The sequence below is a fragment of the Stegodyphus dumicola genome, chromosome 2, assembly GCF_044657685.1.
Source record: "Stegodyphus dumicola isolate Sdum_Otavi_A_Nest chromosome 2, ASM4465768v1".
Lineage (NCBI taxonomy): Eukaryota > Metazoa > Arthropoda > Arachnida > Araneae > Eresidae > Stegodyphus > Stegodyphus dumicola.
Window position 1 is genome coordinate 56,156,059 of NC_140769.1, and position 23,574 is coordinate 56,179,632.

At 32.5% G+C, this 23,574-nt stretch overlaps 2 protein-coding genes across 2 annotated transcripts in view; both read left to right on the forward strand.

The window, feature by feature from the left end:
• LOC118183992 (uncharacterized) overlaps positions 1–13,403 on the forward strand; it is a 543,427-nt gene extending 530,024 nt beyond the window's left edge. Inside the window, exons 163-168 of the mRNA XM_085809921.1 lie at positions 220–367; positions 1,759–2,064; positions 4,824–5,129; positions 6,781–6,935; positions 7,075–7,225; positions 12,053–13,403. Of these exons, the coding sequence (XP_085666047.1) occupies positions 220–367; positions 1,759–2,064; positions 4,824–5,129; positions 6,781–6,935; positions 7,075–7,225; positions 12,053–12,246 (1,260 nt within the window). The 3' untranslated portion in view covers positions 12,247–13,403. The remainder of the gene's footprint in view (positions 1–219; positions 368–1,758; positions 2,065–4,823; positions 5,130–6,780; positions 6,936–7,074; positions 7,226–12,052) is intronic.
• Positions 13,404–20,941: 7,538 nt separating this feature from the next.
• MnM (myomesin and myosin binding protein) overlaps positions 20,942–23,574 on the forward strand; it is a gene marked incomplete at its 5' end in the record, with an annotated part of 65,143 nt that continues 62,510 nt past the window's right edge. The window contains 2 exons of the mRNA XM_035353623.2: positions 20,942–21,106; positions 22,528–22,690. Coding sequence (XP_035209514.2) covers positions 20,942–21,106; positions 22,528–22,690 — 328 coding nt within the window. The remainder of the gene's footprint in view (positions 21,107–22,527; positions 22,691–23,574) is intronic.

Consider the following 23,574-nt stretch of genomic DNA (forward strand, 5'->3'; position numbering starts at 1 on the left):
TAGAAATTTTAATTTTACATCAGTGTTATTCAAAAGGTTACATGCGTAATAAATATTGTAAGTAAACTTAAAACCTGTGTAATAAATATATAAATAAGAAGACTTACTATTTGTATTAAATCAGTTGTTTTTGTCTAATATTCATTGAAACCGAGAAAATTATTGCTATTATGATTCAATTTAATAGCGTTGTTTCTCAACTGCTTTTGTTTGTTTCAGGTTGCGACTGTGAATTCCGACGTCTTAACGCAAGAAATTCGGGACGTAAGCGAAGGTATAGAATATGCATTCCGTGTAATTGCTGCCAATGAATATGGCCGCAGTGATCCTCTTACTTCGGACAGTGTGACGCCGAAGAGCTTATTCGGTATGTACTGATTGCTTTTACAACACCAAAAAGTTGGATTTTTTTATAATTGGGTGCCTTATTATCTTTAAGAATAACATGACTCAATTACAACATAGTAATGTCGTTTATGCCTAACTGTGAAAAATTGTGTTTGATAAGAAGAATATTATTCGAATTGAATTTAAGCACGACAGAATGCAACTTTAAATGAATTACTTCCTCAAACTGCTATTTTATTATAGTACTGTTTTGTGTAATATAGTAATATAATTAATAGTAAGTAATATAGTAATATAATTCTAATTAAGAATTAAATAATACTGTAGCGATAATAATGCATTTGAAAATGTATGCTATCATGTATGTATAAAATGTAATGCGCTTGGAAATTTATACTATCATTGCGGATTTTAATCTCTTTTTTAACATTGTGTGTATAGATTTCACTATCTCCCATAGTATTTATATATAAGGTAATTTCCTTTTATCGGGGTCGAGAATTTACTTCCGCAATTACTTTAAATTATATATATAATGTAGAACGCTGTTTTATAAGCAGGCTTTCGAATAAAATTTCTTTATATATTTTATGAATAAAACATATCTCAAATTCCAGGTTTTTAGCCCCTTTTTGACTGTTGTGTATATCTCAGAATTCTGACTGTTGAGACAAATTTTCCGAACATTTGCAAGCGTGCTCATTAATGGCATCTTTCAATTTCTTTTGTGTCCGCGGCAGCAGTCGTTTACACAATTCGATGTTTTTGCTAGTACAAAAGTTGAAACACAATCATCATTTTGTTGTCAACCAAAACTGCTGGACGCGAAAATTGGTGTAGGCAGGGCGCAAAGTCACAATGAAATATCCACAGTAATCTGTATGGTCATCGTGGTGGCCATTTCCAAAATTTGTATTGATGTTGCAAAAGACACTGTAAAATTTTAAGTGTTTCAGCACTTATCAAAAAGTACAAAAGAACCATTCTCAGAAAATTATAAGGAAACTTGAATTGCATTTATACCTAACATAAGATACTTCATACATCTCAGAAAATGCAGTAACTTATAACTTCGAACAAATTTCGATGTTTTTGTGCTATTTCACCCAAAATTTGTAAATGCTTTAGAATATTTATGGTCTTTAAATACAAGCTAAAGTGTTCCAACTGCTGTTTTAATATATATTTGCCATATTAATTTATGAAGTTATTGTATTGCATGTCCAGTAAAACCTATCTTCTTGTAGTGAAATATTTTTTACTGCAAGAAATGAAACTAAACGTTTATGCAGTTGCCACTAAGCTTTCACTGTCAGTTCTATAAATTTAATTAAACTATTTATGGGAAAGACAAACTTCAGAATTTATGTTTAATATATATGCTTAAACTTATTTGCCCTGTTTGTTCAGATAAACCTCATGCACCGAAGGGACCATTCACAACATCGAATATGACAGAAAACTCATTCACTCTGAGCTGGCTGGCACCTGACAATGATGGTGGCAGTCCAGTCATTGAGTACCTTGTGGAAAAGAAAGAGGCGACCCGTAAGGCTTGGCAGAGGGTTGCCACAACAGACGGAAAGTCCTTGTCTATGGAAGTCACTGGCCTGAAGAAAGACACAGCTTATCACTTTAGGGTCTGCTGTAGAAATGAAATTGGCCAGAGTCCATACTTTGCACCTGAAGAAACTATCACGCCAGGCCTTAAAATATGTAAGTACGAGTACAGTCATAATTTGTTAAATATTCTTTTATTACTTATCGTTATTATAATTGTATTTTATTAGCAAAGCCCAAGATAATCTGAAGAAGTATGTTGAGCTTTTCTTCTTTTCTTTTTTTCGGACGTCTATTTTTCTTGTTTTATGAAGGAAAAAATAGGATTAAGAGGGATTATAAGGTGATTTGAGGGCGCCTGAAATCTGAGCTCTGTGGCTAAAACGTGAGAACCTAGGTCAGTGATACCCAGTCCTTTTCTTGCATCGATCCGTTTTAAAAGAATCCAAGATTTTCTTCATCGACTTCCTTACAATAATATACAGCATACAGGTTTATCAAGATACAAATAATTGCATATAATGACTTAAAAATAACAGTTAGACTAAGAGTATGAACAAATTATTATTTTTTTTTCTTATTATTGTTTTTAATTTTACGAATAAAAGACAGATTTTCAAAAAGAAAAATCAGATTCTAAATACTCAAAAGTTCGATTTTAATTAATTTGATGGTTGCGTTTTATGTATTGGTGCGTTTTTAAAAAAATATTTGAAAAAAATTGCATAACTTAATCCTTAAATAGTTTTTTTTTCAAAAGGGTTCAATATTTTTCCTGATTTCCATAGTAAATGTTTTAGTTAACTGAGACCTGCTTCCATTAAATACGGAAAGTCAATAATATTAGTTCGGAAACAAATTATATTTCGGATCATTTCTCTCGTAAGAGTTTTAAATTCCAAAACTTAGCGTACCCGTGTGTTTTGAATAAGTCGTCTGCTTTAGCATCTTCCTTCAATGCAATCAACTCTTCTTGCATCATAATAACAAGATCACAGTTAAGTGGCTCTGAAAGCCATGCTGGCACTTTAAAATATTCAATGTCTTGGAAGCTAACATTAAAAATCTTTTAAATTTTGCAAAATGTCTTGTATATAACAGTTTCTGAAGCGATACAATTCTTTTCAATAACGGACAGTCGCATTAACTTAGCAAAGTAATACAATTCTTTTCAATTAAGTGTCCATATAAGCAAGTTACTTAGATTTTTTTTAACCTTTTTATGCTGCACTTTTTGCACAACAAATTTATGTATTTTATTATTGATTTTTGAAATATATATTAAATAATCTTAGTGTAGTTCCCTCTTAAACTATTTATTTTATGTGATTTGTACTTAGCTACATGATATAGTTTTATGCCAATAAACAATTAATTTTCAGTTTTATTAATATTTTTTTGGTAATCAAATGATATCTTTATTTTGCCGAACAACTGCCAGTGTATGTTTTGCTATCCACTCTTTTATTATCTTTGATCTTGTTTAAAATTTCATCGACCCTAAGGGGGGTCAATACTAACTCCGTTGGGAACCCTTGTCCTAGAAGGTTAATCAGGATTTTTCTATCAGAAATTGAGATGTTTTTCTCGGAAAGCGAATAAACTGTAAACATTTTTAAAAAATGATTTTTAAAATTACGTTCCACTCTACTAATAAATTTCCTTGAATCTACTACTAATTTTCTCAATGTATCCCATCCGCAGCGCAACAAAATTTCATATATCTGGATTACAGGCATTTTGAATACCAGTAAGCAAGATAGCTTAGTTTTCTTTCTAAGTCCTGTAAAATTAAGCTTATTGTTTACTTGCGTGTTTCTAATTTTTTAGTTGATTTCACATAAAATAGAAAAATAATGCTACATAATACATGTGAGGAAGCTAGTAATTTAATTTAGATAAATATGTAGGTGCGCATAGCGTTTGATCTATAGTGTTCGGTAAATATGTAGCCTATGATATTAATAGGAAAACAATTACATTACATAGTGCTATTGTTCTTTACTTAAATAATGAATAATACTCTGATCATAACACGTTGCCTTTACTCTAAGAATGGATTAAAGAAATGTGTTGGCTTTCTACCAATCGTAGTCCCACTGAAAAAAATATCATGTTGCATAACTGCAAATCTATTACTTACTATACGTTTTTTAGTTTTTATTTCAGTTCTGATGTTTTTTGCGTATAATCATTTATTTTTAAAGGTAAATATTTTAAATATAATACAATGAAAAAGAAATAAAATTCTTTCATTTACACAACAGTTATTAAAGAATTTAGACGAAAAATAAAATCAAGTAAAATAAAATGCAAATTAATTACTTAAGGTAACCAAAAGTTCCATATTTTTCGAATATTCAGGTGGTTATGGTTTAGTTATTTTGATTAGAAATTTTGAAATTCTTCTGTATCATTACAATTTTTCGCTTGTATTTTTAAACTTTAAGATTTAAAGAAAGTAACAAAGGTTTCAATTACAGGTTTTGAGAAAGTGTATAAAACTGTACTTTCGATATAACTGTTCTTGTCCCGCTATTTATTGTAGGCCCATATCCAGATTTATCTTCAAATACCTAAAAATATTGATATTCTCTGAAATATGCAAACCATGCAATCCATTTTTACAGGGAATGTGTCACAGACAAGCCTAATTAAAATTATCAAATAAAAAATGATCAAATGGGTTTTTTGTATGCAGATCAAGGTGTTGCGTCATCTAAGAGCGAATCAAGTTTATTTTCAACTGCGTTTAGCACTGCAATTTTAAAATACGTCATGTTAGGAATCAGATTGAAAGAACTATTTCTTTAACAATTACAGCACAATTTCGTTTACTTTTTAACCATTACACGTAGTTTTGCTGGTTTGCCACCGGATACTGCAATAAATAACTTTTTACTTTTGTATTTCAGCTCCACCTTCATCACCCGGTGGTCCCTTGATTGTTTCCAATATGACCAACAAAACTCTAACTCTCAGTTGGAAGCCTCCAGCGAACACAGGCGGTGCAGAATTGACAGCCTACATTGTGGAAAAGCGCGAATCGACGAAGAAAACCTGGAACCGTCTTGAGACTCTTGACCCCCATATAACAAGTTATACCGTCCATAACCTCACTCACAAAAAGGAATACTTCTTTAGGGTGTTCGCCGAAAATCCAGCTGGTCTTAGTCCGCCACTCGAAACTGAAAAGGCTATAAAACTTACCTCAACTGCTGGTAAGTAGATTTCATACCTTCCAACGTGATTTTCGAAGGCATAACTGGCGTAGGTTGAAGCAGTTCGGTGGATAATTTATTCTGTTTCGTCATTCATTTCGTCACTCGCCATTAGTATTTTTTTCTTAAATTAAGTGAAACCTTTCTAGTAATTTTATAGTAGTGTCATTAAAATAGTTAATTATTTGAGATAGCTACAAAAGTAGGCGAAAGAAACAAAACGTAAAAAATCATCACTGCAAAATCATTTGTTTCAGATTTGAATTTCGAATCCAGTAGACTTTATTATATTCTAAAGAATGAAAAAATAGGGAAAACAACAATATTTACCTTCAAATAATGTTTAAGTGAAACGCATTTCTTAAATTCTAGTATATGGATTATAAATGGCAATAATGGCGTTTTAGTGACTCTTGAACTAGTCACTCTGAACTCAGAGTCTCACTATAATGACTCTGAACTAGTGGTTTTATAGCGTTAATCCTGAGAAAAAATAACATTTTTATTCCTTTAAATTGTGATATAGTTCTAATTATTAACTGATTAACATAGTAAATCACGTTTATTGTACACATTACTCAGAAGAATGAAAGCTAAGTAGCCAATGCACTGATTCTAAGCAAGTAATTTTCATAGTTTTTTAACAAAACTTTCTTTCCAAACATTTATTTATTTAGAATAATTTTTCTCCTTCGAAAACTCACTTCCGATGATTAATTACATAATCATTGCAAAATATCTGAACAAAGTTCTTGATCCGCTACTGAAAATTACACAGCCGATAATATTGCACGGATAAACTAAAAGTGATTCATCAGAATAATCCAAACTGAAAATTGCGGATGTATAAGTAATGTATAAATACTTTGATTCAAATATTTTATTTCCTGTATTTTATTATATGATGTATATACTAAAAGCTCCCGAAAAGAAATAAGTCAGATGAGTAAGAAGAGAGAAAGCATAATTTTCTGCTACGGGGTGGAGCATTATAACATTGCACATGCTAGGGCGTTATTATGATGGTGTGACCATAATTTATTTCTACACAATTCGAATATTTCCTTTCGGCATTTTCTCAAAGACGTCTCATATTTCAGTATAACACATCATTTAATCCAATCATCGAATAACAATTCTTTTCATAAAATCTTCGGCTTCACCATCAGAATATTCATGACAGAATGTAACACAACATTTTTTATTTAACCCATACAGAACAAACTTTGCAGAAATTCAGAAACTTTCCAATTTCTTTTTTCAGAATGGGGTACGATCGTATTAAAATGTTGCAATCTTCAGCCGTTTATTTAACAACGAATCAACTATTTGAACGCCTCGCACCTATGTCTGAGAAAAATAACTTGTTATTTAAATTCTCATCGTGATATTCATTTCCTCAGTTATCATAAAAACATAAACAGATTTTGTAACTACATGAAAATAAACTTTGTTATATAAGTAATATTTTGCATTAATCTTCTAAAAATGGATTAGATTCCGTTTTCATAGACTTGGTAGTCTTATTTTATACATTGTTTTATTTATTGAACATATTATTTTAATCACCATGTAATGTTTCTTAAAAAATTAAATTATTTATAGTTTTTCAAATCGGTCATAATTGCTGATAAATTGCACTTCATTTTAGAACGTCCTTCACCTCCTACGGGACCGCTGGAAGTGGTCATTACAGGTCCTTCTTCTGTTGTACTGTCATGGGGTCGACCTGAATCAGATGGAGGATCTCCTATCTTGGGTTATAATGTGGCTCTCAAGAACGTCAGGAGGATAATGTGGATGGAAGTAAGTAATGGATTTTGTGCATATCTGTTCGTGAAGAATGATTGCTTTTTACCATGTACTGTGATAAAAAAGTGCTTTTTATGCTTCGTAGGAAATATGCGTTTCTATCATAAAGTATTCTAATTGTAACTTTTAACAGGTTGGACAAGTGAATGGCGAAACACAAAGGTTGCAGATCAAAGATTTGCAAGAAGATGCAGAATACATGATCCGAATCATGGCCAGAAACGAAGTAGGCATCAGTGATCCACTGGAGCCCGAAGAACCTATTAAAGTGATTCGGCCACCAGGTACCAAATCATTCCCTTTTATACTTTCCGCTAGCATCATTTGTGCATAAGTAAAGTAATAGTCTTACTATATTTTTGAAATGTGTAAAGAATTTCATGATATTGATAACACGTTTCATTCAAAGAAAAAACTCCTAGAAATGGTCAGGTATTATCAGTTTTATTTCAGAGTAATGCAGACAATATTGTAAACGTAATATTATAAAATTCTCATAAATAGGTATGAGAATCATTTAAAAGAATAATTATAGAATAGAGTATTAAGGAATATGTACGTTAAAAGGTAAAAAAGAAGGAATAGTTTCTTGCAATAGAAATATGTGCATAATGATTATTTGATAAAGAAACATAAAATTTGCTGAGTCAAACGTTATGTGAGGTCACTTCTCATTTGTCAACTTAACACTAAAGCGATAGACAGCTTGATGCCATGCACATTCTATTTGCATAATAGTTATGGAATATATTTCTTCAACAATTCGGTGCCAAATTTTCTATAATGGGATGGATACGGAATAACCTCCACGGTACCTTTGATGAATCCTGACAGGAAAAATATTTTCCAGATGTAGTTCTGGTGACCTGAATGACCAAGAACACAACTTCCGGTGTGTTTGCACATTTCGAGAGATAACACATTTTTGTACGGCAAGAAGCAGCAATCTGAAAAAGAAAAGAAAATAATTATATCTTTTTCAGACATCTGTAGTATTTTGAAATTTTTTTAAATATTTTTTATATTTTTAGTAGTAGCTCTTGAACATACAATTCATTAACCCTTTCCGGCACGCTACTCTTTAAAGTTGTAATTTTACCAAAAAAATTTGTAGGCAGTCTATTTAGGCCTAGGAGAGTATGCAGGTATAATTTTACAAAGGGGTGTGTCCGAAGCGAACACACTGAGCCGCACGAGCTGCGAAGGTGAGCATTGCTGTGAAGCACGTATTACAATAAAATACTTTTTTATGCTTTAAAACAGTAGAATCTGATCTCTGTAGCAGATTTAGCATAACCCAGGGTGCACCAAGGGGAGGCCTCCTACTCTACACCCCTCTACCCCCAAAAAAACGGGGAAAAAAAGGAAACTCTCATTGCTTCGGCAATGCTAAGGCCTCTCCAAAGCATTTACACAATTTTAAAATTTATAAGAAAAATAATTAAAATACTATAATATTTACAATTAATTATTGACTAGAAAAAATAATTATTAAATATATATACAAATAAAAGTCTACAGAAATCAAAACAAAGCAAACTATGCACGATGAAAGCAACAGAAAAAAATCTGATGTGTACACCACATGACTTCCTTGTACGGAATATTAAATTATACGCATTTTTTCTAGCATTTCATTTAAACTTATTGGACTGAATTAAATCTACTTCGCCGACAGCGCATAAACCACAACAGAAAAAATGCATTCTTTAAAATTCAGTCTATTTGGTTACCATAGCGATATTCTGGCGCTAGGTTCACTTAACAGTATTATATTTCGTTCATATTATAACTCAGAATGCACAAAATTTATATCATTTAAAGAATTATCTAATCGTTGCCACGTGTTCTATTCAAATACTATAATAAAGCTAGAACGATGTATAAAAGAAATTAAACAAACAAAACAAAAAAGAAACAGTTTTTCACAGTCGATTGAGTATTTCTCATTCAATTAATCCAGTTCTCACTTCGCGACAAGGCAAAAATACATAAAAACTCAAAATAGCTGTATTAAAAATTACGAAGTAAATCTTAAACACTTATTTCCTCGAAAAAATTCCAGAAAGGATTAAGCATGATTTAATTCCTAATAATAAATGAAAGCGTTATCTTTGTTGTTGCGAAGCTAAGTTTCTCTAGATTGGCAACAAATCCACTCTCCTGGTGTTTCAAATGTAAACAAGCAATGGCCGCCATCAAAAAAATTATTAGGCTTAGTGGCACTTAAACAACTTTAAATTGTTGATAATTCTAAAAATATTGCGTATAGATTTACTAAAGGCATAAAAATAATTAACCGGAAAATAAGAACAACATAATTCCATCATTAAATTTTTAAAGCAAAAAATGTACAATTTACAAACCTATAAGAGTAAAGAAACTGAGATCACTAAGCCGGGTAACAGAGTGGATATAGTATATATAAATATATTCATATACGTTTAGTGCGATCGATTGCAACCAAAATACGAGGTGCACGTCTACATGTTATAGCAGTCCTATATACAAAATTTCAACGTTCTGAGGCTACTCGTTTTTGAGTTATGCGAGATACGTACGTACATACGTTCGTACAGACACCACGAAAAATTCTCTTCAGAATTCATTTTAAAGCAGTTTTATAATTTTTTGGAGGAAACGAGTATTTTATTCTGTCCTTACGTACAGATATGACGCAAAAACATCGTTAAATTGCATTCGATAGCGGTCAAAATGGCTATTTTCGTTGAAATATGCTGCCTGAAACTTTTCGTGATTACAATACTTCCTTTTTACTTCGTACAAGGAAGTAAAAAGGGTCTGCTCTCGCTGAAAATCAAATAGCTTGAAAGCAAAGCACCGAGGTCTTCAAAACCCAAAGCAGAAAAGAATAAAAATAAATATAAATAAATCTGCGCTATCAGCCTCCCCAGCTTTTGAAGCACGAGACCAGATTCTGTGACTCACTCCCACGTGACAGGCTCTAGCAATACAGTGTGTTCAGTCCGAACACACCATACACTGAGGGCTTCACTATACGCAATATTTCAAAGATAAAAATTCAAAGTAATGCAGAATAGGCAGATTAGCATACGAAAAACAAAATTATATAAAGATTTTTTTCATTGATATTCTTTATATTTAAAAAAAAATCTTAAACATTTCTTTGAAAAATCAGTGTTTTTAAAAACAGAATATGTCTTTAAAAACAGAATATAATGAAAGAAGTTTGGAACAAAAGCTACTTTTTTTTTCCATTTCTTTCTTAATCTATTTTCTTTCTTCTTCAACTGCAATTAAATAATTACACGTTCTCTTGTAATAAAAACGTTAAGTTGAGTAACGAATGTATATTAATTGCAGGTTGTTAAATTAATATATTCAGCAAGAAATGTAAAAAGTTCAAAAATTACATTATCGCTTTTACGTAGTGCTAATTCTTAAATGTAACATATAAAGAAGTAACTTGCAATCTTAAAATTATATGTAGTATCACTAATGATGAACATTTTAAATGTTCTAGTAATTTTTATTTAAAGATATTGCGCGATACACTTTCTTTCTGTTAACCTTAAAACATCTTCCCTGATGCATTGAAATCAAATAGACTATATCTTAACCCAGCGTATTTAAGTATTCACGAACACATATCATAAACTTAAACTAATTTAAGGTATTACCGAATTTCTTATAATAAATATGATAATTTTTCTACCCAAAGATTTTTTTTCTGTAACTCATTTTTGGTGTAAAATTCCTGATAAACTGGTAATTTTAAAATGTATTTGAACTGAAATTAGAAGAAAAAACTCTTTTAATGAATCTCAATTCATAAAAATTTATCGAAGATGAAATATGAAGTAACTGAGTGTGTATGTTAGATAACGCTGTTCTCCGATTTGTTTTAACATAAAGACACATATCATCTTAAGGCATTTCTTTTTGTTTTAAGATTCAGATGGACCGAATGTCTAATGCTGATAGTTCGCCCCGAATTCAATTCCCAAACGCTTTATATATTTTACGTTATTTATCACACATGCGCCATATACGCGACTTTGTTTCTCTTCGAAAATCAAATTAATCTTTTTTATGAGCTATATATTGCTGTAATAAATTGTCTACCTACCTTCCCTTATCTCTAGCATGAAAATATATCTATAATAACACTTCGCGAGATACTATAAAAGTAAATTGAACGATGTCTATCTCTAGCCCTGAAAATCTTGTTTATTTATCCGAGGCATGGCAATTAAAATGTGTTTAGTATCATTTCACATATAAGGGAATCTAAAAATTATTTTGAAATGGTATAATAAAATTCCTAGAACTATACTAGTAAATTTTTCGAATTTTTTGTAGAATATTGTGTAAATTTTAGCAGAATCTTACACATGCCTGTCAAAAGTTCTTCAAAAATTAATGCCAGATTAGGAAAAGAGAGCTTAATATAAGAGGCATAACTGGAATTTTATTTTCTGATACGGACTAACATGAATTACTAATACAATGATTATTAGACTTAGTGAATGAAATATGTGTGCGTGGAGATTATAGATCCTTTGAAACATTTCTTGGCTAAGAGAAGAAGCGTAAAGATCTCTGGTGATCACAGTAATTGGAAATATATAACAACTTGAAAATGTCAAGAATTTAATATGAAATGTTTATATTCGGTTAGTAATTGTTTTAATCTGTATAATGCTAGCAATTAATATGATTCGATGCTAATAATAATACAACTAAGCTGTTGCTATATTGTTTAATTTATAATAAATAAGTAGATATTGAAATAACCTTTGCAGCACACCTTTAGCTACGACATAATATGCAGTGTCCTTTTCTGCCATGTTTTTACTAAGGATTGTTCTGTTTTGATGTTTGAGCGAAAACAAAGTAAGCGTATCTTCAGTTTAGAATTATTTTTCATCTGAGTATAATTGCTGTAAAAATACCCTAGTATCATAGTACCTAGTAAACTAGGCTATGCCTGCTTTTTGCTACCATGACATTAATAACATTGCGCTTTAATTGCATCCTCTTCTTCCCACGCAATCTGAGAGACGCTTACTTTGTGCTCGCTTTGATCGAGAGCTCAGATAATGACAGATCGTCTCTCTTCCCAACAGGATTCAAAGAGTCCGAAAAATTGGACATTGATGAGAAAACCATCTCAGTCAGCTACAGTACGGAGACTTCTTCATCTTGGATACGCGAGGCGAATGTGGAGCCACTGCTGCGCAGCTACACGAAACATGTGCTTGCGGGCAGGAATGAATATTTCTTCCGTGTCTGGCATTTGGCCGAGACGCTTTTCAAATAAATCCTGCCAAAAATGTGATACGTAAAGCAGATTCAAACTCTGGGAAAGTCTCATTCTTTTCCGTCCAATTCACTCTCAATGTCAAAAATTTAGAGTTACATTTGTAGCAATTCTTTTCAAAGCCTCTCTGAACGTAATACAGAGCAATCACATGAAGTTGCGTTTATGTTGTCTCACCTGAGTATGTATTATCGTTTTTACTAGCATTCAATCATGAAGCTTCGCCCTCGAGTGGATCAAAAATCACGTATCTGGACCAGTGATTCTTCATCCCTTGTAGGCGGTAGGAACTGTTAAATGATGAAATCATTTGTAAACGTCTTTAATAAAAACGACATACTTTCAGCGTCATTTACATTTTAGGATCTAAATTCATAGCGTGTAATATGAATTGATGATTATTTGCAGACATTGTATTCGTACTCCGGTAACGTTTGTTGTTACGTAGTCAATGTGGCTTGCTCAAAATATATTGTTTTCTTCATTTAGGTTTTCACTAAAATGAAATTTAAAAGATGCAAAAGGATATTTTCTTTGAAAAGAAAAGTTTTATTAAGGATCAAATTCTAACTATGGATAAATAAACAAGTTCTTCTCAGGGCTAGTCATATAATGTTGCAGAACATGTATCGAGCTTATTAGTGTTGAGGCGGCCTAAGTCTTTAAATTTCATTCGACTGTGAATATAATTCACAGTAATGATTCACAGTAATGCTCAGTACCAGAAATTTTGCAATTGCTCAAGTAACCTTTTTCAAAATATTTTCGTATTTATCGGAAGAAACAAATTATTGTAATTATTGAGATATATTCCCCAGATTTTGAATCTGCGCCATTTCCATATCTTTGGGCGGCTCTGGTAGCGCCTGAACTTGTACAGACATTGTATAAAATATTTTTACAGTGAAGCATTGATTTGAAAAGACATTAGGGGACTGATACAAGATATTTGTATTATATCCCAAAAGAAACCTGTTTCAATATGAAAACGGTTATATCTTCTGTGTACACACTGTGTCCAACGACGCGCTGTTACCTTATGTTTTCTGGTAAAAACCCGAGATGATGTAATGTATTGTTTCTATTGTTTAGATTGACACCCGTCATGTGATATATGTTAGTTCCTGTGTAATAAAGTAGTTACTCCTATTTAAAAATATGTATGTGTCTTTTCATTTCAGTATTATTGAAAAGTACTCGCTCATTCCCTCAAAAAAATAAGAAAAGAAAAACCACACAAACTAGAAACAATAAATTAGTATCTCAGCGTGCAGCAAAATAAAATTTTTAAACTATCAGAAGTAGAAAAAAAAAGATTCTAAATTGAGATAAGTAAACGTCCATTTCAATAAAGAATATAAAGACATATCTGTGAAACGATACCCAAATTGTATTGTAATAAAGAACTGATTTTAAATTATCTGCATAGAGTTATATACTGCCCTATCTATGACATACTGCTCAAATTGTACTGCAATAAAAATTTAAATCAAATTATTTTTAACTATTATTTTTTTTATCTTTGATTAAATTAAGGAATTTATCTTTTGAGTAATTTAACTATTATATAACTTCTAACTAATTTATCTTTAAGTATATTTTATTCTTTATTAGTTTCAAGTTGATTTACTAAATGTTAGGTCACATGTTACCACTATCTACATGTTAGGTCATATATTAGACCAGGGTTTCACAAACGTTTCTCATCGCGGAACACTTTTTAAGTTTTAAAATTTTTAAGGAACATTAAAATAAATTATAACACAGTTATGTTAGATAAACAAAATAAGCATTTATGAAATATTTTATATCATAGCTATACTAGTTTTTCAATTTTAATTCTGCAAAAAATTATAAAACTAATTAAATAAAGCAAATAATATCAAAAAAGTTAAAACATTTTTAGTTTTCTATAACCTTGAGGTGTCTGAGTCTTCGAATTACAAATTCTTTTGAGACAATGTTTAGAAACCTGAATTCTTGTATAAGATACCAAAGTCAGTTTCTATGCTTGGATTTTGTTTCAACGTAATGTGAAAAATCTGTCTTGTTGTCAAATACGAAAGTAAAATATGAGTAGCTCGCTTTGGTAAGTTCCATTATGCTTCTAACAAACTTACTCAAAAATCATTTAATGGTAGTTCTTTGAATTTTAATTTATTAAATTAATAAATATTTCGAAATCAGCTGAGCATATGTTTGTCGGTTGAGCTGTCATTACAAAATTCTGAATCTAAAAATTATTTTTCTGGCATTGTGAGAAACCTTGGCTAAGGATTAACTGCAAGTCATGAAAATGCTGTAATAGTTTATTGTATACGTTAAGATCTATTTTTAAACCTTTTTTTTATTCAAAAAGTCATTTAAGGTAGGAAAACGGGCAAATTTATTCTCTTTTAGTGAAGAAAATTAAATGAATTTAATGTTTTGTACTCAGTTTGAGCTTTTAAACTCTTCTATTTCCATTCCATTTGAACTGATGGTTAAAGGTAAATTCGGGTTATATTTGTAAATTCTTTAAAAACATGTAACATGCAATTTGAAATTAATGTATCAGATATTAGTGAGAGAATTTGTATATGGTTTTAAGTCTATATTTCTTTCTCTCTCTCTCTCTCTTACTTATCACCTACTATTCAGCTAGACTTTTTCTCTGACGAATTAATCGCTTTTGGTCTAAGTTATTTCAAAATTTAAAAGTAATCTAAAAATAATTTGAAGTTTAAAAAAACTTATATTTATTATTATTCGATTTAGACTTTAAACGATAACTTAACTAAAGACCTTAATATTCAGAGCCATTCCAGATCTGGAGAAACATGATTACTTAACCAAAGTTCGCATCTCGCATTATCCGTTTTATCTTCACTCTCTTCTTAACTGGCAATTAATTAAGTAAATGTATTACAACTTCTTCCCTCAGATCCCAGTTTAATACCTTAAAGATACCATAAACTAGTTATCTAACAATGCAAGATAAGATACAAGAATCTATTATAAAATCAAACCGATTTTTTAATATAAATGATATTTCCCATATGTAATAATAATGAGGGTATTGCGTGATGTAAAGGAATATATAGATTTCAAGATAAGTAGAAAGAGAGCCCTTGTTTACAGTTTGGCCGTTTTTCGCCGAGTTCTCAGATTTGTAATAGTCTGTATATTAGCAAGATGCTCAGTAGTTTCTTGTGTCTTATAACGAGTAAACATGCATCGGAGTCTCGAGCAGCGTTATGCAATAAAGGTTTGCACAACGAAGTTGAAAACTCGAGTCCTGAAATGCTGCAATTGTTTAAGACAGTTCGTGGAAATGTTCTTTCGTCTTCAGATTGTCTTCAGCTGGTAAAACCCTCCAATGACGAAAAGGCAAGCCCTGAGGACGTACAGTGTGCAGGACGTTCTTCTACAGATTTATGAACGCGTTTAAGAAAAAGAGTTGTGCATATTTTTCATAAATTGAAAATACATGACTTTGTTTGTTACGACAGTATCCAATTAAAAACGGCATGCGCCAATTAATGTACAGATTGCTACGACGAAGTTATACAGGATAGTTTATAAGGGGGTTATTTGTTCAAAAAATATTATAACTCTTCACCAGCTTCATCATTGCGATTTGCTCTGGGTGATTTCTTTCATTTTCCAAGGTCAAAGCTCACTTTAAAAGACATTATTTTAGTGTGTGTGTGTGATTATGGCAAAGCCTCAAGGGCTATCTGCCTAAGAGGAGGGATGCCTTCGTGGAGGACTTTCTAAGGGAAACTGGCTCGTATACACGTTACACATGGGGAAAACCAGACATTATTTTAGAGTAGCTGATAATGTCCGAGTCGCTGCGATGAGAGGCTTGAACAGCGTTCTGAATTTAGATGCCTTCCTCTACTTTAAAGAGTGGTAGCAACATTGGCTATGCTGTATTTCATTACATAGCGCCTTTTGAACGCTATAAACCTAATTTTATGTATTTTCAAAAACAGAAAATTTTAAATATATTTGTTACTATAGTGCACTAAATTTTAAGAAGTATTTGCTGTCATTTAGGTACATGGTATGAATTATTCCAAATGAATGAAGAATAAGATTGAAACAACTGCTATATTGGAACAATAAACACATTAAAGTTAACTAGAAAGTTAATACTATAACTGCTATATTGGAACACTAAACACAATAAAGTTAACTAGAAAACTTTTTCACTTACCAAAGTTTTCAGGAGAACAGCAACTGATTTCCTTCAAAAAGCAACATTTTCATAAAATGCTAGAAACGCTTATAAAATTGCATCTCATTCAATGAAAGGTATTTAAAACGAGATAGTATGTTTTTCTAATTGAGATACCTAAAAAAGCAATATTTTTACTTTTAAACGTTGAATGGTCAAATATAACCTCAAAACTACAGCTTCGTACCTTGAAGCTAGAGGTATCAAAAGATTGCGTATTTGGGGCGTTTGTAAAAGCAAGTACTCTAATGTAAGGAAGGAGCCTAAAACTAGACTCGGCTTAGGAGAAGTTTTGATTTTTTTCTTTTCGCCATCGACGGAACAGCTGGCCCACTGGGTTAGGTGCTTTTCAGCCTGTTGGGATCCCGTCGATAGAATTAAAAATAAATAAATATAAATAAAGAGCTTAGTACTGTGTCCTCGGGGAATTGAACATTGAAAAAAGGACCAGAATGAAGGTGCATGGTGGGGACTGCTAACGGGAACACTTTTCATTATTACATATACAGATATACTAAGGGCATACAGATATACTAAGGGTATGGTATAGACTCAGGCACAGATGTAAAGATGAACAAATAACATAACAAATTGTGAAATATATTAAATGAGTTCTGGATTAATCATAATATTGAACATAATTCAAAACAAAAACAAACAGCAGCAACAACAACAAACAAAAAAAAAAAGACATCAAGTAAATTAATATATGTACAGAGCGGGCTGCTGATGGCACGGTGTCTAAAAGAAGTCATTCCAGGCTGTCAGCAATGATTTTAGCAATGGTAGTGCAGTCTCTAATGCGGCTGAGCGCATATTTATTCTTAATCATGTTCTTGCACCATGCCGGCATCTTGATTGTAGTTGGTCTTTTTTACTGTGAATTCCCTGTGTGCGAGCAGTCAAACAGATTGTCATCTGGGTCACCAGTACTGCTACAAATACATTGGTCGCTGTCTCTTAGACGAAATCTGTGAATATGGATAAACATGGTCAATGCCCTGTCAGATACTGTGTGAGGGGCGAAGAGCTGCTATTTAAATTCTGATTTACTTTTGGTTGAAAATTATACAGTTTTCTGTCTGTGATGCTTGAATCTTAGTAGTTTTGCCACTGTTTCGTTAATTCACATTTTAGAGTGGTTTTCAGATATGAGTACAGAAGGGGCACTCTAATGCTACTCACATAAGGTTCATTAGCTGCGCTTTTCGCAATCACATCTCCTGCTTCATTTCCTTTAATCCTCCGTATAGGCTAGTTACTTTTGACATTTCAAGTCAGTTCTAAAAAATGATAATAGTCTGCATGAGAAGAGTGAAAGCAAATCTTCGGATACACGAAATGTAATTTAAGCAGCAAATTATAGGTATACCTTGAAAAAAGACTATTTGAATTTGCATGAAAGATAACTTGAAAATATTTTCAAATTTGTCTCATTCCTGCGCGGTGACATTCTTCATATGTTTTATTCTCTTAATTTCAAATTAACTAAAAAATCATATCAATTGGATAGATAAATTTTAGATTTGCCTCTGGTCGTCACTAGTTGCCCGAAAGGGCAGACAAGTTGTCCTCTCGGCCTTGCAAAATCGTACCCTGAGATAGGAACTTCGCTCATATGCTGCACAAAAAGCGTCCGCACGGACAATGCGACTACATCGTCAGTCCAACGAATTATTAGCGCTGCGGAGATTGTTACAGCTTCCATTGACGCTGCAGTAGAGACAGATGCACCTTTAATGGTGCGATGAATGATGACACTGGACGCAGGAATAGTCTTTTCAAACTTATTCCAGTTCTGCGTACGAAGTCACGACGAAGGTATCTTTGTGTAAAGGCAACGAGGAAAACGAACGTTGTCAGCTTTTACTTATCATCATCATATGAAACTCAGCACCAGGCGTGCTGGAATGGAGTGCCATTCGGTATCATCTCGACCGCCTCTTGTTTGCACAGCTTCTAATGTTGACAGCCGCCGCTACATTTTTGACATGCTAATCTCCGTTATTGTGCTTTATTTTTGACGGCATGTTGCTCGTGTTGTCCTGACTTTCCCCGATACAGAGAGCGTTCGACTATTGGTTGGTCAACACCTTCTTCAGATTTCTTATCGATAACATTAGATCATGGGTTGTCGAAACCCTAGTACTCTACCACTGGCCAGACACTACTATTGATGGACTTTGGTATAGAGTTGAAGCCGCATAGAATGAATTACTCGTATCTGTCATCCAAGCATCATTTGTATGTAACTAGGTTATTATTATAATTATTATTATTGTTTTATTCACGTAAGATTTCCCCGTTAATTTTTTCTGGTAAACGATTCCGTTTTATTCATTTCCGGTAAACGATTCCTTTTGATTCATTTCCGTGATCGGAAGCCATCTCAGTAGCGCACTCACTCATTCACTCGATATCCAGCCGCATTACAGCCTTACTTACTGCTAGAGGTGACAGCTCTGCGTACTCTAAACCACCTGCAAATTTAATCATATTTTCCTCCCATTATACTGTACATAATAAGATTTCGCTATTCACTTTCCTTCCTCGTGTAACAGTTTTAATGTCCAGCTGTGTATATAAAAGTATGTTACTGATATTACAATAAGTTTTACTGTAATACGAGTAATAAATTAGCTAGCTCATGCGGTATCAGAAACAAATGTGTTACTATAGCACATTTTTCCCTGCATAATTCATTGGAAGTTTGGCAAACATTTTGCATCCCAAGGAACAGAGAACTGCCTAAATGCCACTAAAAGTCAAATTTGCTTGATGGATAGCAGAAAGACACACCACTTAAAGCTGAGAGGACTGAGGAACATTGCAGGGGAAAAAGAAAAACCTCTGCACTTACTCTTAAAAAATCTAAATGACATTTTCAAAAATAATCCAAAACATGTTTTACAAAATTTTTGTTCTTGTTGCCGTTCATCATTTTTTTTACTTTCAATGTAAATTAAACAGCGTACGCTAAAAGGTGAATAAAAGAATACATGCTTATTCTTAAAACTTAGCTGCTGTAACATATTTTTACTTAAAAAGATTGAAATTTCATTTAGCATGTTATGTTTGTCTTAATCTAAGCAATGCCAAATTATAAAGGAGGCTCTCCAGTGACCAAGTGAATGGGCAAATGAACTGGTTGCATGGGCGTTTTCATACTTTTCTCCAGTTGTAATGTTAGTCGGAGGAACCCCTAGAAACTCCCCCACGATGAACCCTTTTCTTTAGAAAGATAGCCGTCGAGAGATTTACCTATAGCTCTCATTAGATTAAAAGGGCTAAGTGCAAGGTTTCTTGTGGTTTTCCGTATCAGGTATTTTTTCCTTCCTTCCAACATGCCTTCATGGTGTAACGGTAGCACACTCGGCACGTATGCGATAGGTCCAGAGTCGAGTCCCGGCGAGGACATTGCTCATTTTTCATGTCTCCTGCTTCAAAATAACCTGATGTCTCTACATAATTAAATGATGCAATATATAAGGCGAATCGATATATGAAGAAAAGGCGGAAGAGGGCAATTTTATGGAAATTAAGTTCCAGCAAAGGTTAACAGATCATATTATTTTCCATTTTATCCCAATATTCATATTTTCTTACATGTTCCCTATTATCCAATATTTTCCAATAAAGTTTTATCGGTTTCAAGAGAAAATTTGACATCCTTTCTGAAGGAGACAGGAATATTTTTTATCACCGCGAAAATTCAAAACCTGCTTCGGTATGAGTTGCTTTTTTACGTGATTTTAATTGTTTTAATTGTGGTGTTGGCATTTTCTCTTTCAAATATATTTTCTATAATTTTTATTTCACCTCAAGTCGCTTCATATTAGGTTATTGATCCGAGGAATGTGCCGTATTTGCCGGCGTATAGGACACACTTTTTTTCTTTGAAAATAGGTCTGAAAAACGGAGTACGTCTTATACGTCGATACTCTGTTTTTTATTACATTAATTTCCGGAAATTTCCTCGATTCGGAGTTATGTAATTTTTTTCTTGTTTCCTTGCAGAGCTTGGGAAGATTACAGTTACATAGAGTTCAGTGAATATGCATGCGCTGTCATCGATGATCACAGCTGGGTTCGTTTAAACTTTCCAATTTTTGTGAACGACTTTTCAGTGTGTGAAATTTCTACTATTCAATTTTCTTAAATTTGTTGGCAAGATATGGCTCAAAAGCAACGCCGGTTATTGACGAAGAAAATTAAAAGATGTTCTTTCCCAGATAGACTGGGTATTTGCAGAAAGTATTACTTTGTATTTGTATTACTTCATATTTCAAATACTGTAAATTCATTATAATGATCAGTAATAAACGTTTTTTCCTTAAAAAATGTGTATAAAAAGTGGGAGCGCCGGCAAATATGGTAATTCAGGCGTAAATCGAGTTATGTTTATATTTCATATTCTTTATATTTAAATAATTCCAGTTCAATTAAACTCATTTCTATTAATAAATTTTCTATCATGAAGGAATTATCGTGGAACCTGGACGACCAGAGGGTCCTCTGAAAATTGATGACGTGCAAGCAAATTCGGTTCACCTGAGCTGGAATCCTCCTCTTGACGATGGAGGAGGAGAGATTCAAGGCTATATTATTGAAGCGAAGGATGTCCTCGATATGGATGTAAGAGTCATTTCCTCTCACTTTACCTTAATGTACTCTAATCTCCTTTTCATTCTTTTTAACTGTTATGTAGATAATCAAAATAAAGAAATTATTACAGATTAATTTATATGATTTAAAATAATTGATTATTAACACGAAATTATTTATTATTAACATTTTGCACATTGATAATCTGAAGTTATAAGGTATTTTCTCGGCCTTCTTAGCGTGCCTTCGTGGTGTAGTGGTCTACACGCTGGGCGCGTATTCCAGAAGCCCGTGATGAGCAGGCGAAGGCGTTGCTCATTTTTCCCTTCTCTTGCTTCCAAAAGAATACCTAATGTCTCTATCGTGGCGCCCGAACTAAAAGGTATTGATACATATATTGTATTGATGGATGATGGTTCTCCACACCCGGGATTTGGCGATTGGCTCCCCTAAAAAAAAACCGAGTCTCCCTTTAAAAGGGGAAGTATATAAGGTATTTCTCTCTCCTGCTTAGCGTGCCTTCGTGGTGTAGTGGTGTGCACGCTGGGCGCGTATTCCAGAGGTCCATGGTCCGGTTCCCGGCGAAGGCGTTGCTCATTTTTCACTTCTCCTGCTTCCAAAAAATACCTGATGTCTCTACAAAGTATGAAGCATTTTATGATCAAAAGGTAATTTTTAAAACTTCGCTGAATGGTAACTTTCAAACTTTTCTTTGCTTTTTTTGGCTTTATTAAGTAAATAAATTCGTATTGACAAATTGAGCATATATTGTATTGTATGAATTCTTTTAAAAGTACGAACAAACACTAGCTAAAAATGATAAATATTGGTAATCATACCTAAAACACAAAATGTAAAGAAATGAGATTTATACATGAATATATTCGTAAAAATAAATGTTATGCATATATCAAATCATTTATTACTTTTACATTATCATTTCGAAAATTGATCATCTGGAGACTCAGAAAATACATTCTTTTTTTTTTCTCAGGAAGAATGTTATTGTTTTTATTGAAATTAAACATGCGTAAAACACAGATTATGAAATGATTAAAAATTCAAGGCCATAGATCCCATTAGTTGCAAGTAATTTATTGGAAGAATTTATTGCGCATTGAATGTTCACATTAGTAATTCGTGAAACCTCATACCTAACAAAAGCTAATAAGCTAATAATCTGTTCTGTTATAATTTCCATATCTGAAAACTGCAGTCGACTGGTTTCGTTCCAGGTTTTCAATATTATGTGAAATAATTCTGAATAAAATATCATTTTTGTATTTATGCTCAGGTTTGTTCGTATTATGAAAAGTAAACAGAGCATGAAACTTCTGAAATTCATTATTGCTTTTTGTGTGTGTGTCTTGCAAATGAGCTATAGTATATTTGATTAAAAATGAAATTTTCAAGTTTTTTCAAATTACGTTCTCCCCCCCCCTTTCTCTCAGGTACGCAAGATGTACATCTGGTCTGAAGGACAGCAAACAGAATGTATTGTAAACGGCTTGCAAACTTCCCATATTTACCAGTTTCGAGTCTACGCAAAAAATGAGGCTGGCCGCAGTGAAGGACTGCTTAACAAGACACTCGTTCGCGTTAAAGCTATGAGCAGTAAGTGCTTATTAACTAGCTTTTGTTTGGATAAATATCAAAAAATGGTTTCAGTACCTTCATTATAGATGAAATGAATCTGATGTAAAATGACATTTGAAAAATTAGTTTATTCAGCAGCATGTAATGATAAATATTGCATGAAATTTACAAACACGTAGAATTTTTTATACAATTCAGTTACAGTAGTATTCAGACATGTTCCAATAAATTTTAAGTTCATGTAAGATGTAATTGAAAAATCAATTTATAATAACAACGAAATAATGCATCTTTGTCACCCTGTGATAAATTAACAATTAACTTACTTAACAGTTAAATTTTAGTTTCATACTATCTTCTTCCTCTCGTCGTCCACGCAGTAGTTCTCTCATTTCAGAAGTTTTATACAAACTTCGATTAAATTTTAAAATATAAGGTTTCTTATTTGCCGTTTCTGTTAATCATGATCGTTCTCCTCTTCGGAAAAAACCTAAAAGTATAAATAAAGCGAGAGTTGTTTTACTAAAGCAGATAATAAAAGGTTTGCCTATATGCTATGGCATTTCTAATTTGTTACTGACAGAAACTACTAGCAGACAAAACAAACCAAGCAGAATACAAATTGAAATAAATCAAAATCTATATATCCAGAAAACTGATTCATCATGCAATTGTGGATATTTTGAATGTAGATAATTATATATTTACTATAAACTTCAAAACTGAAGACTACGTCTGTTTGTAAAGTTGTTACATTTTTTATTCGTCGGACACCAGTTGTTACGTTATTTTCTTCCTTCACTTTCGCACGGAGTTCGTAGATTTGGAGTGAATAACGACGACACTTGATGAAATATCGAAACACACTTTATTTACCAATATTAATCAGACAGCTCCAAAAT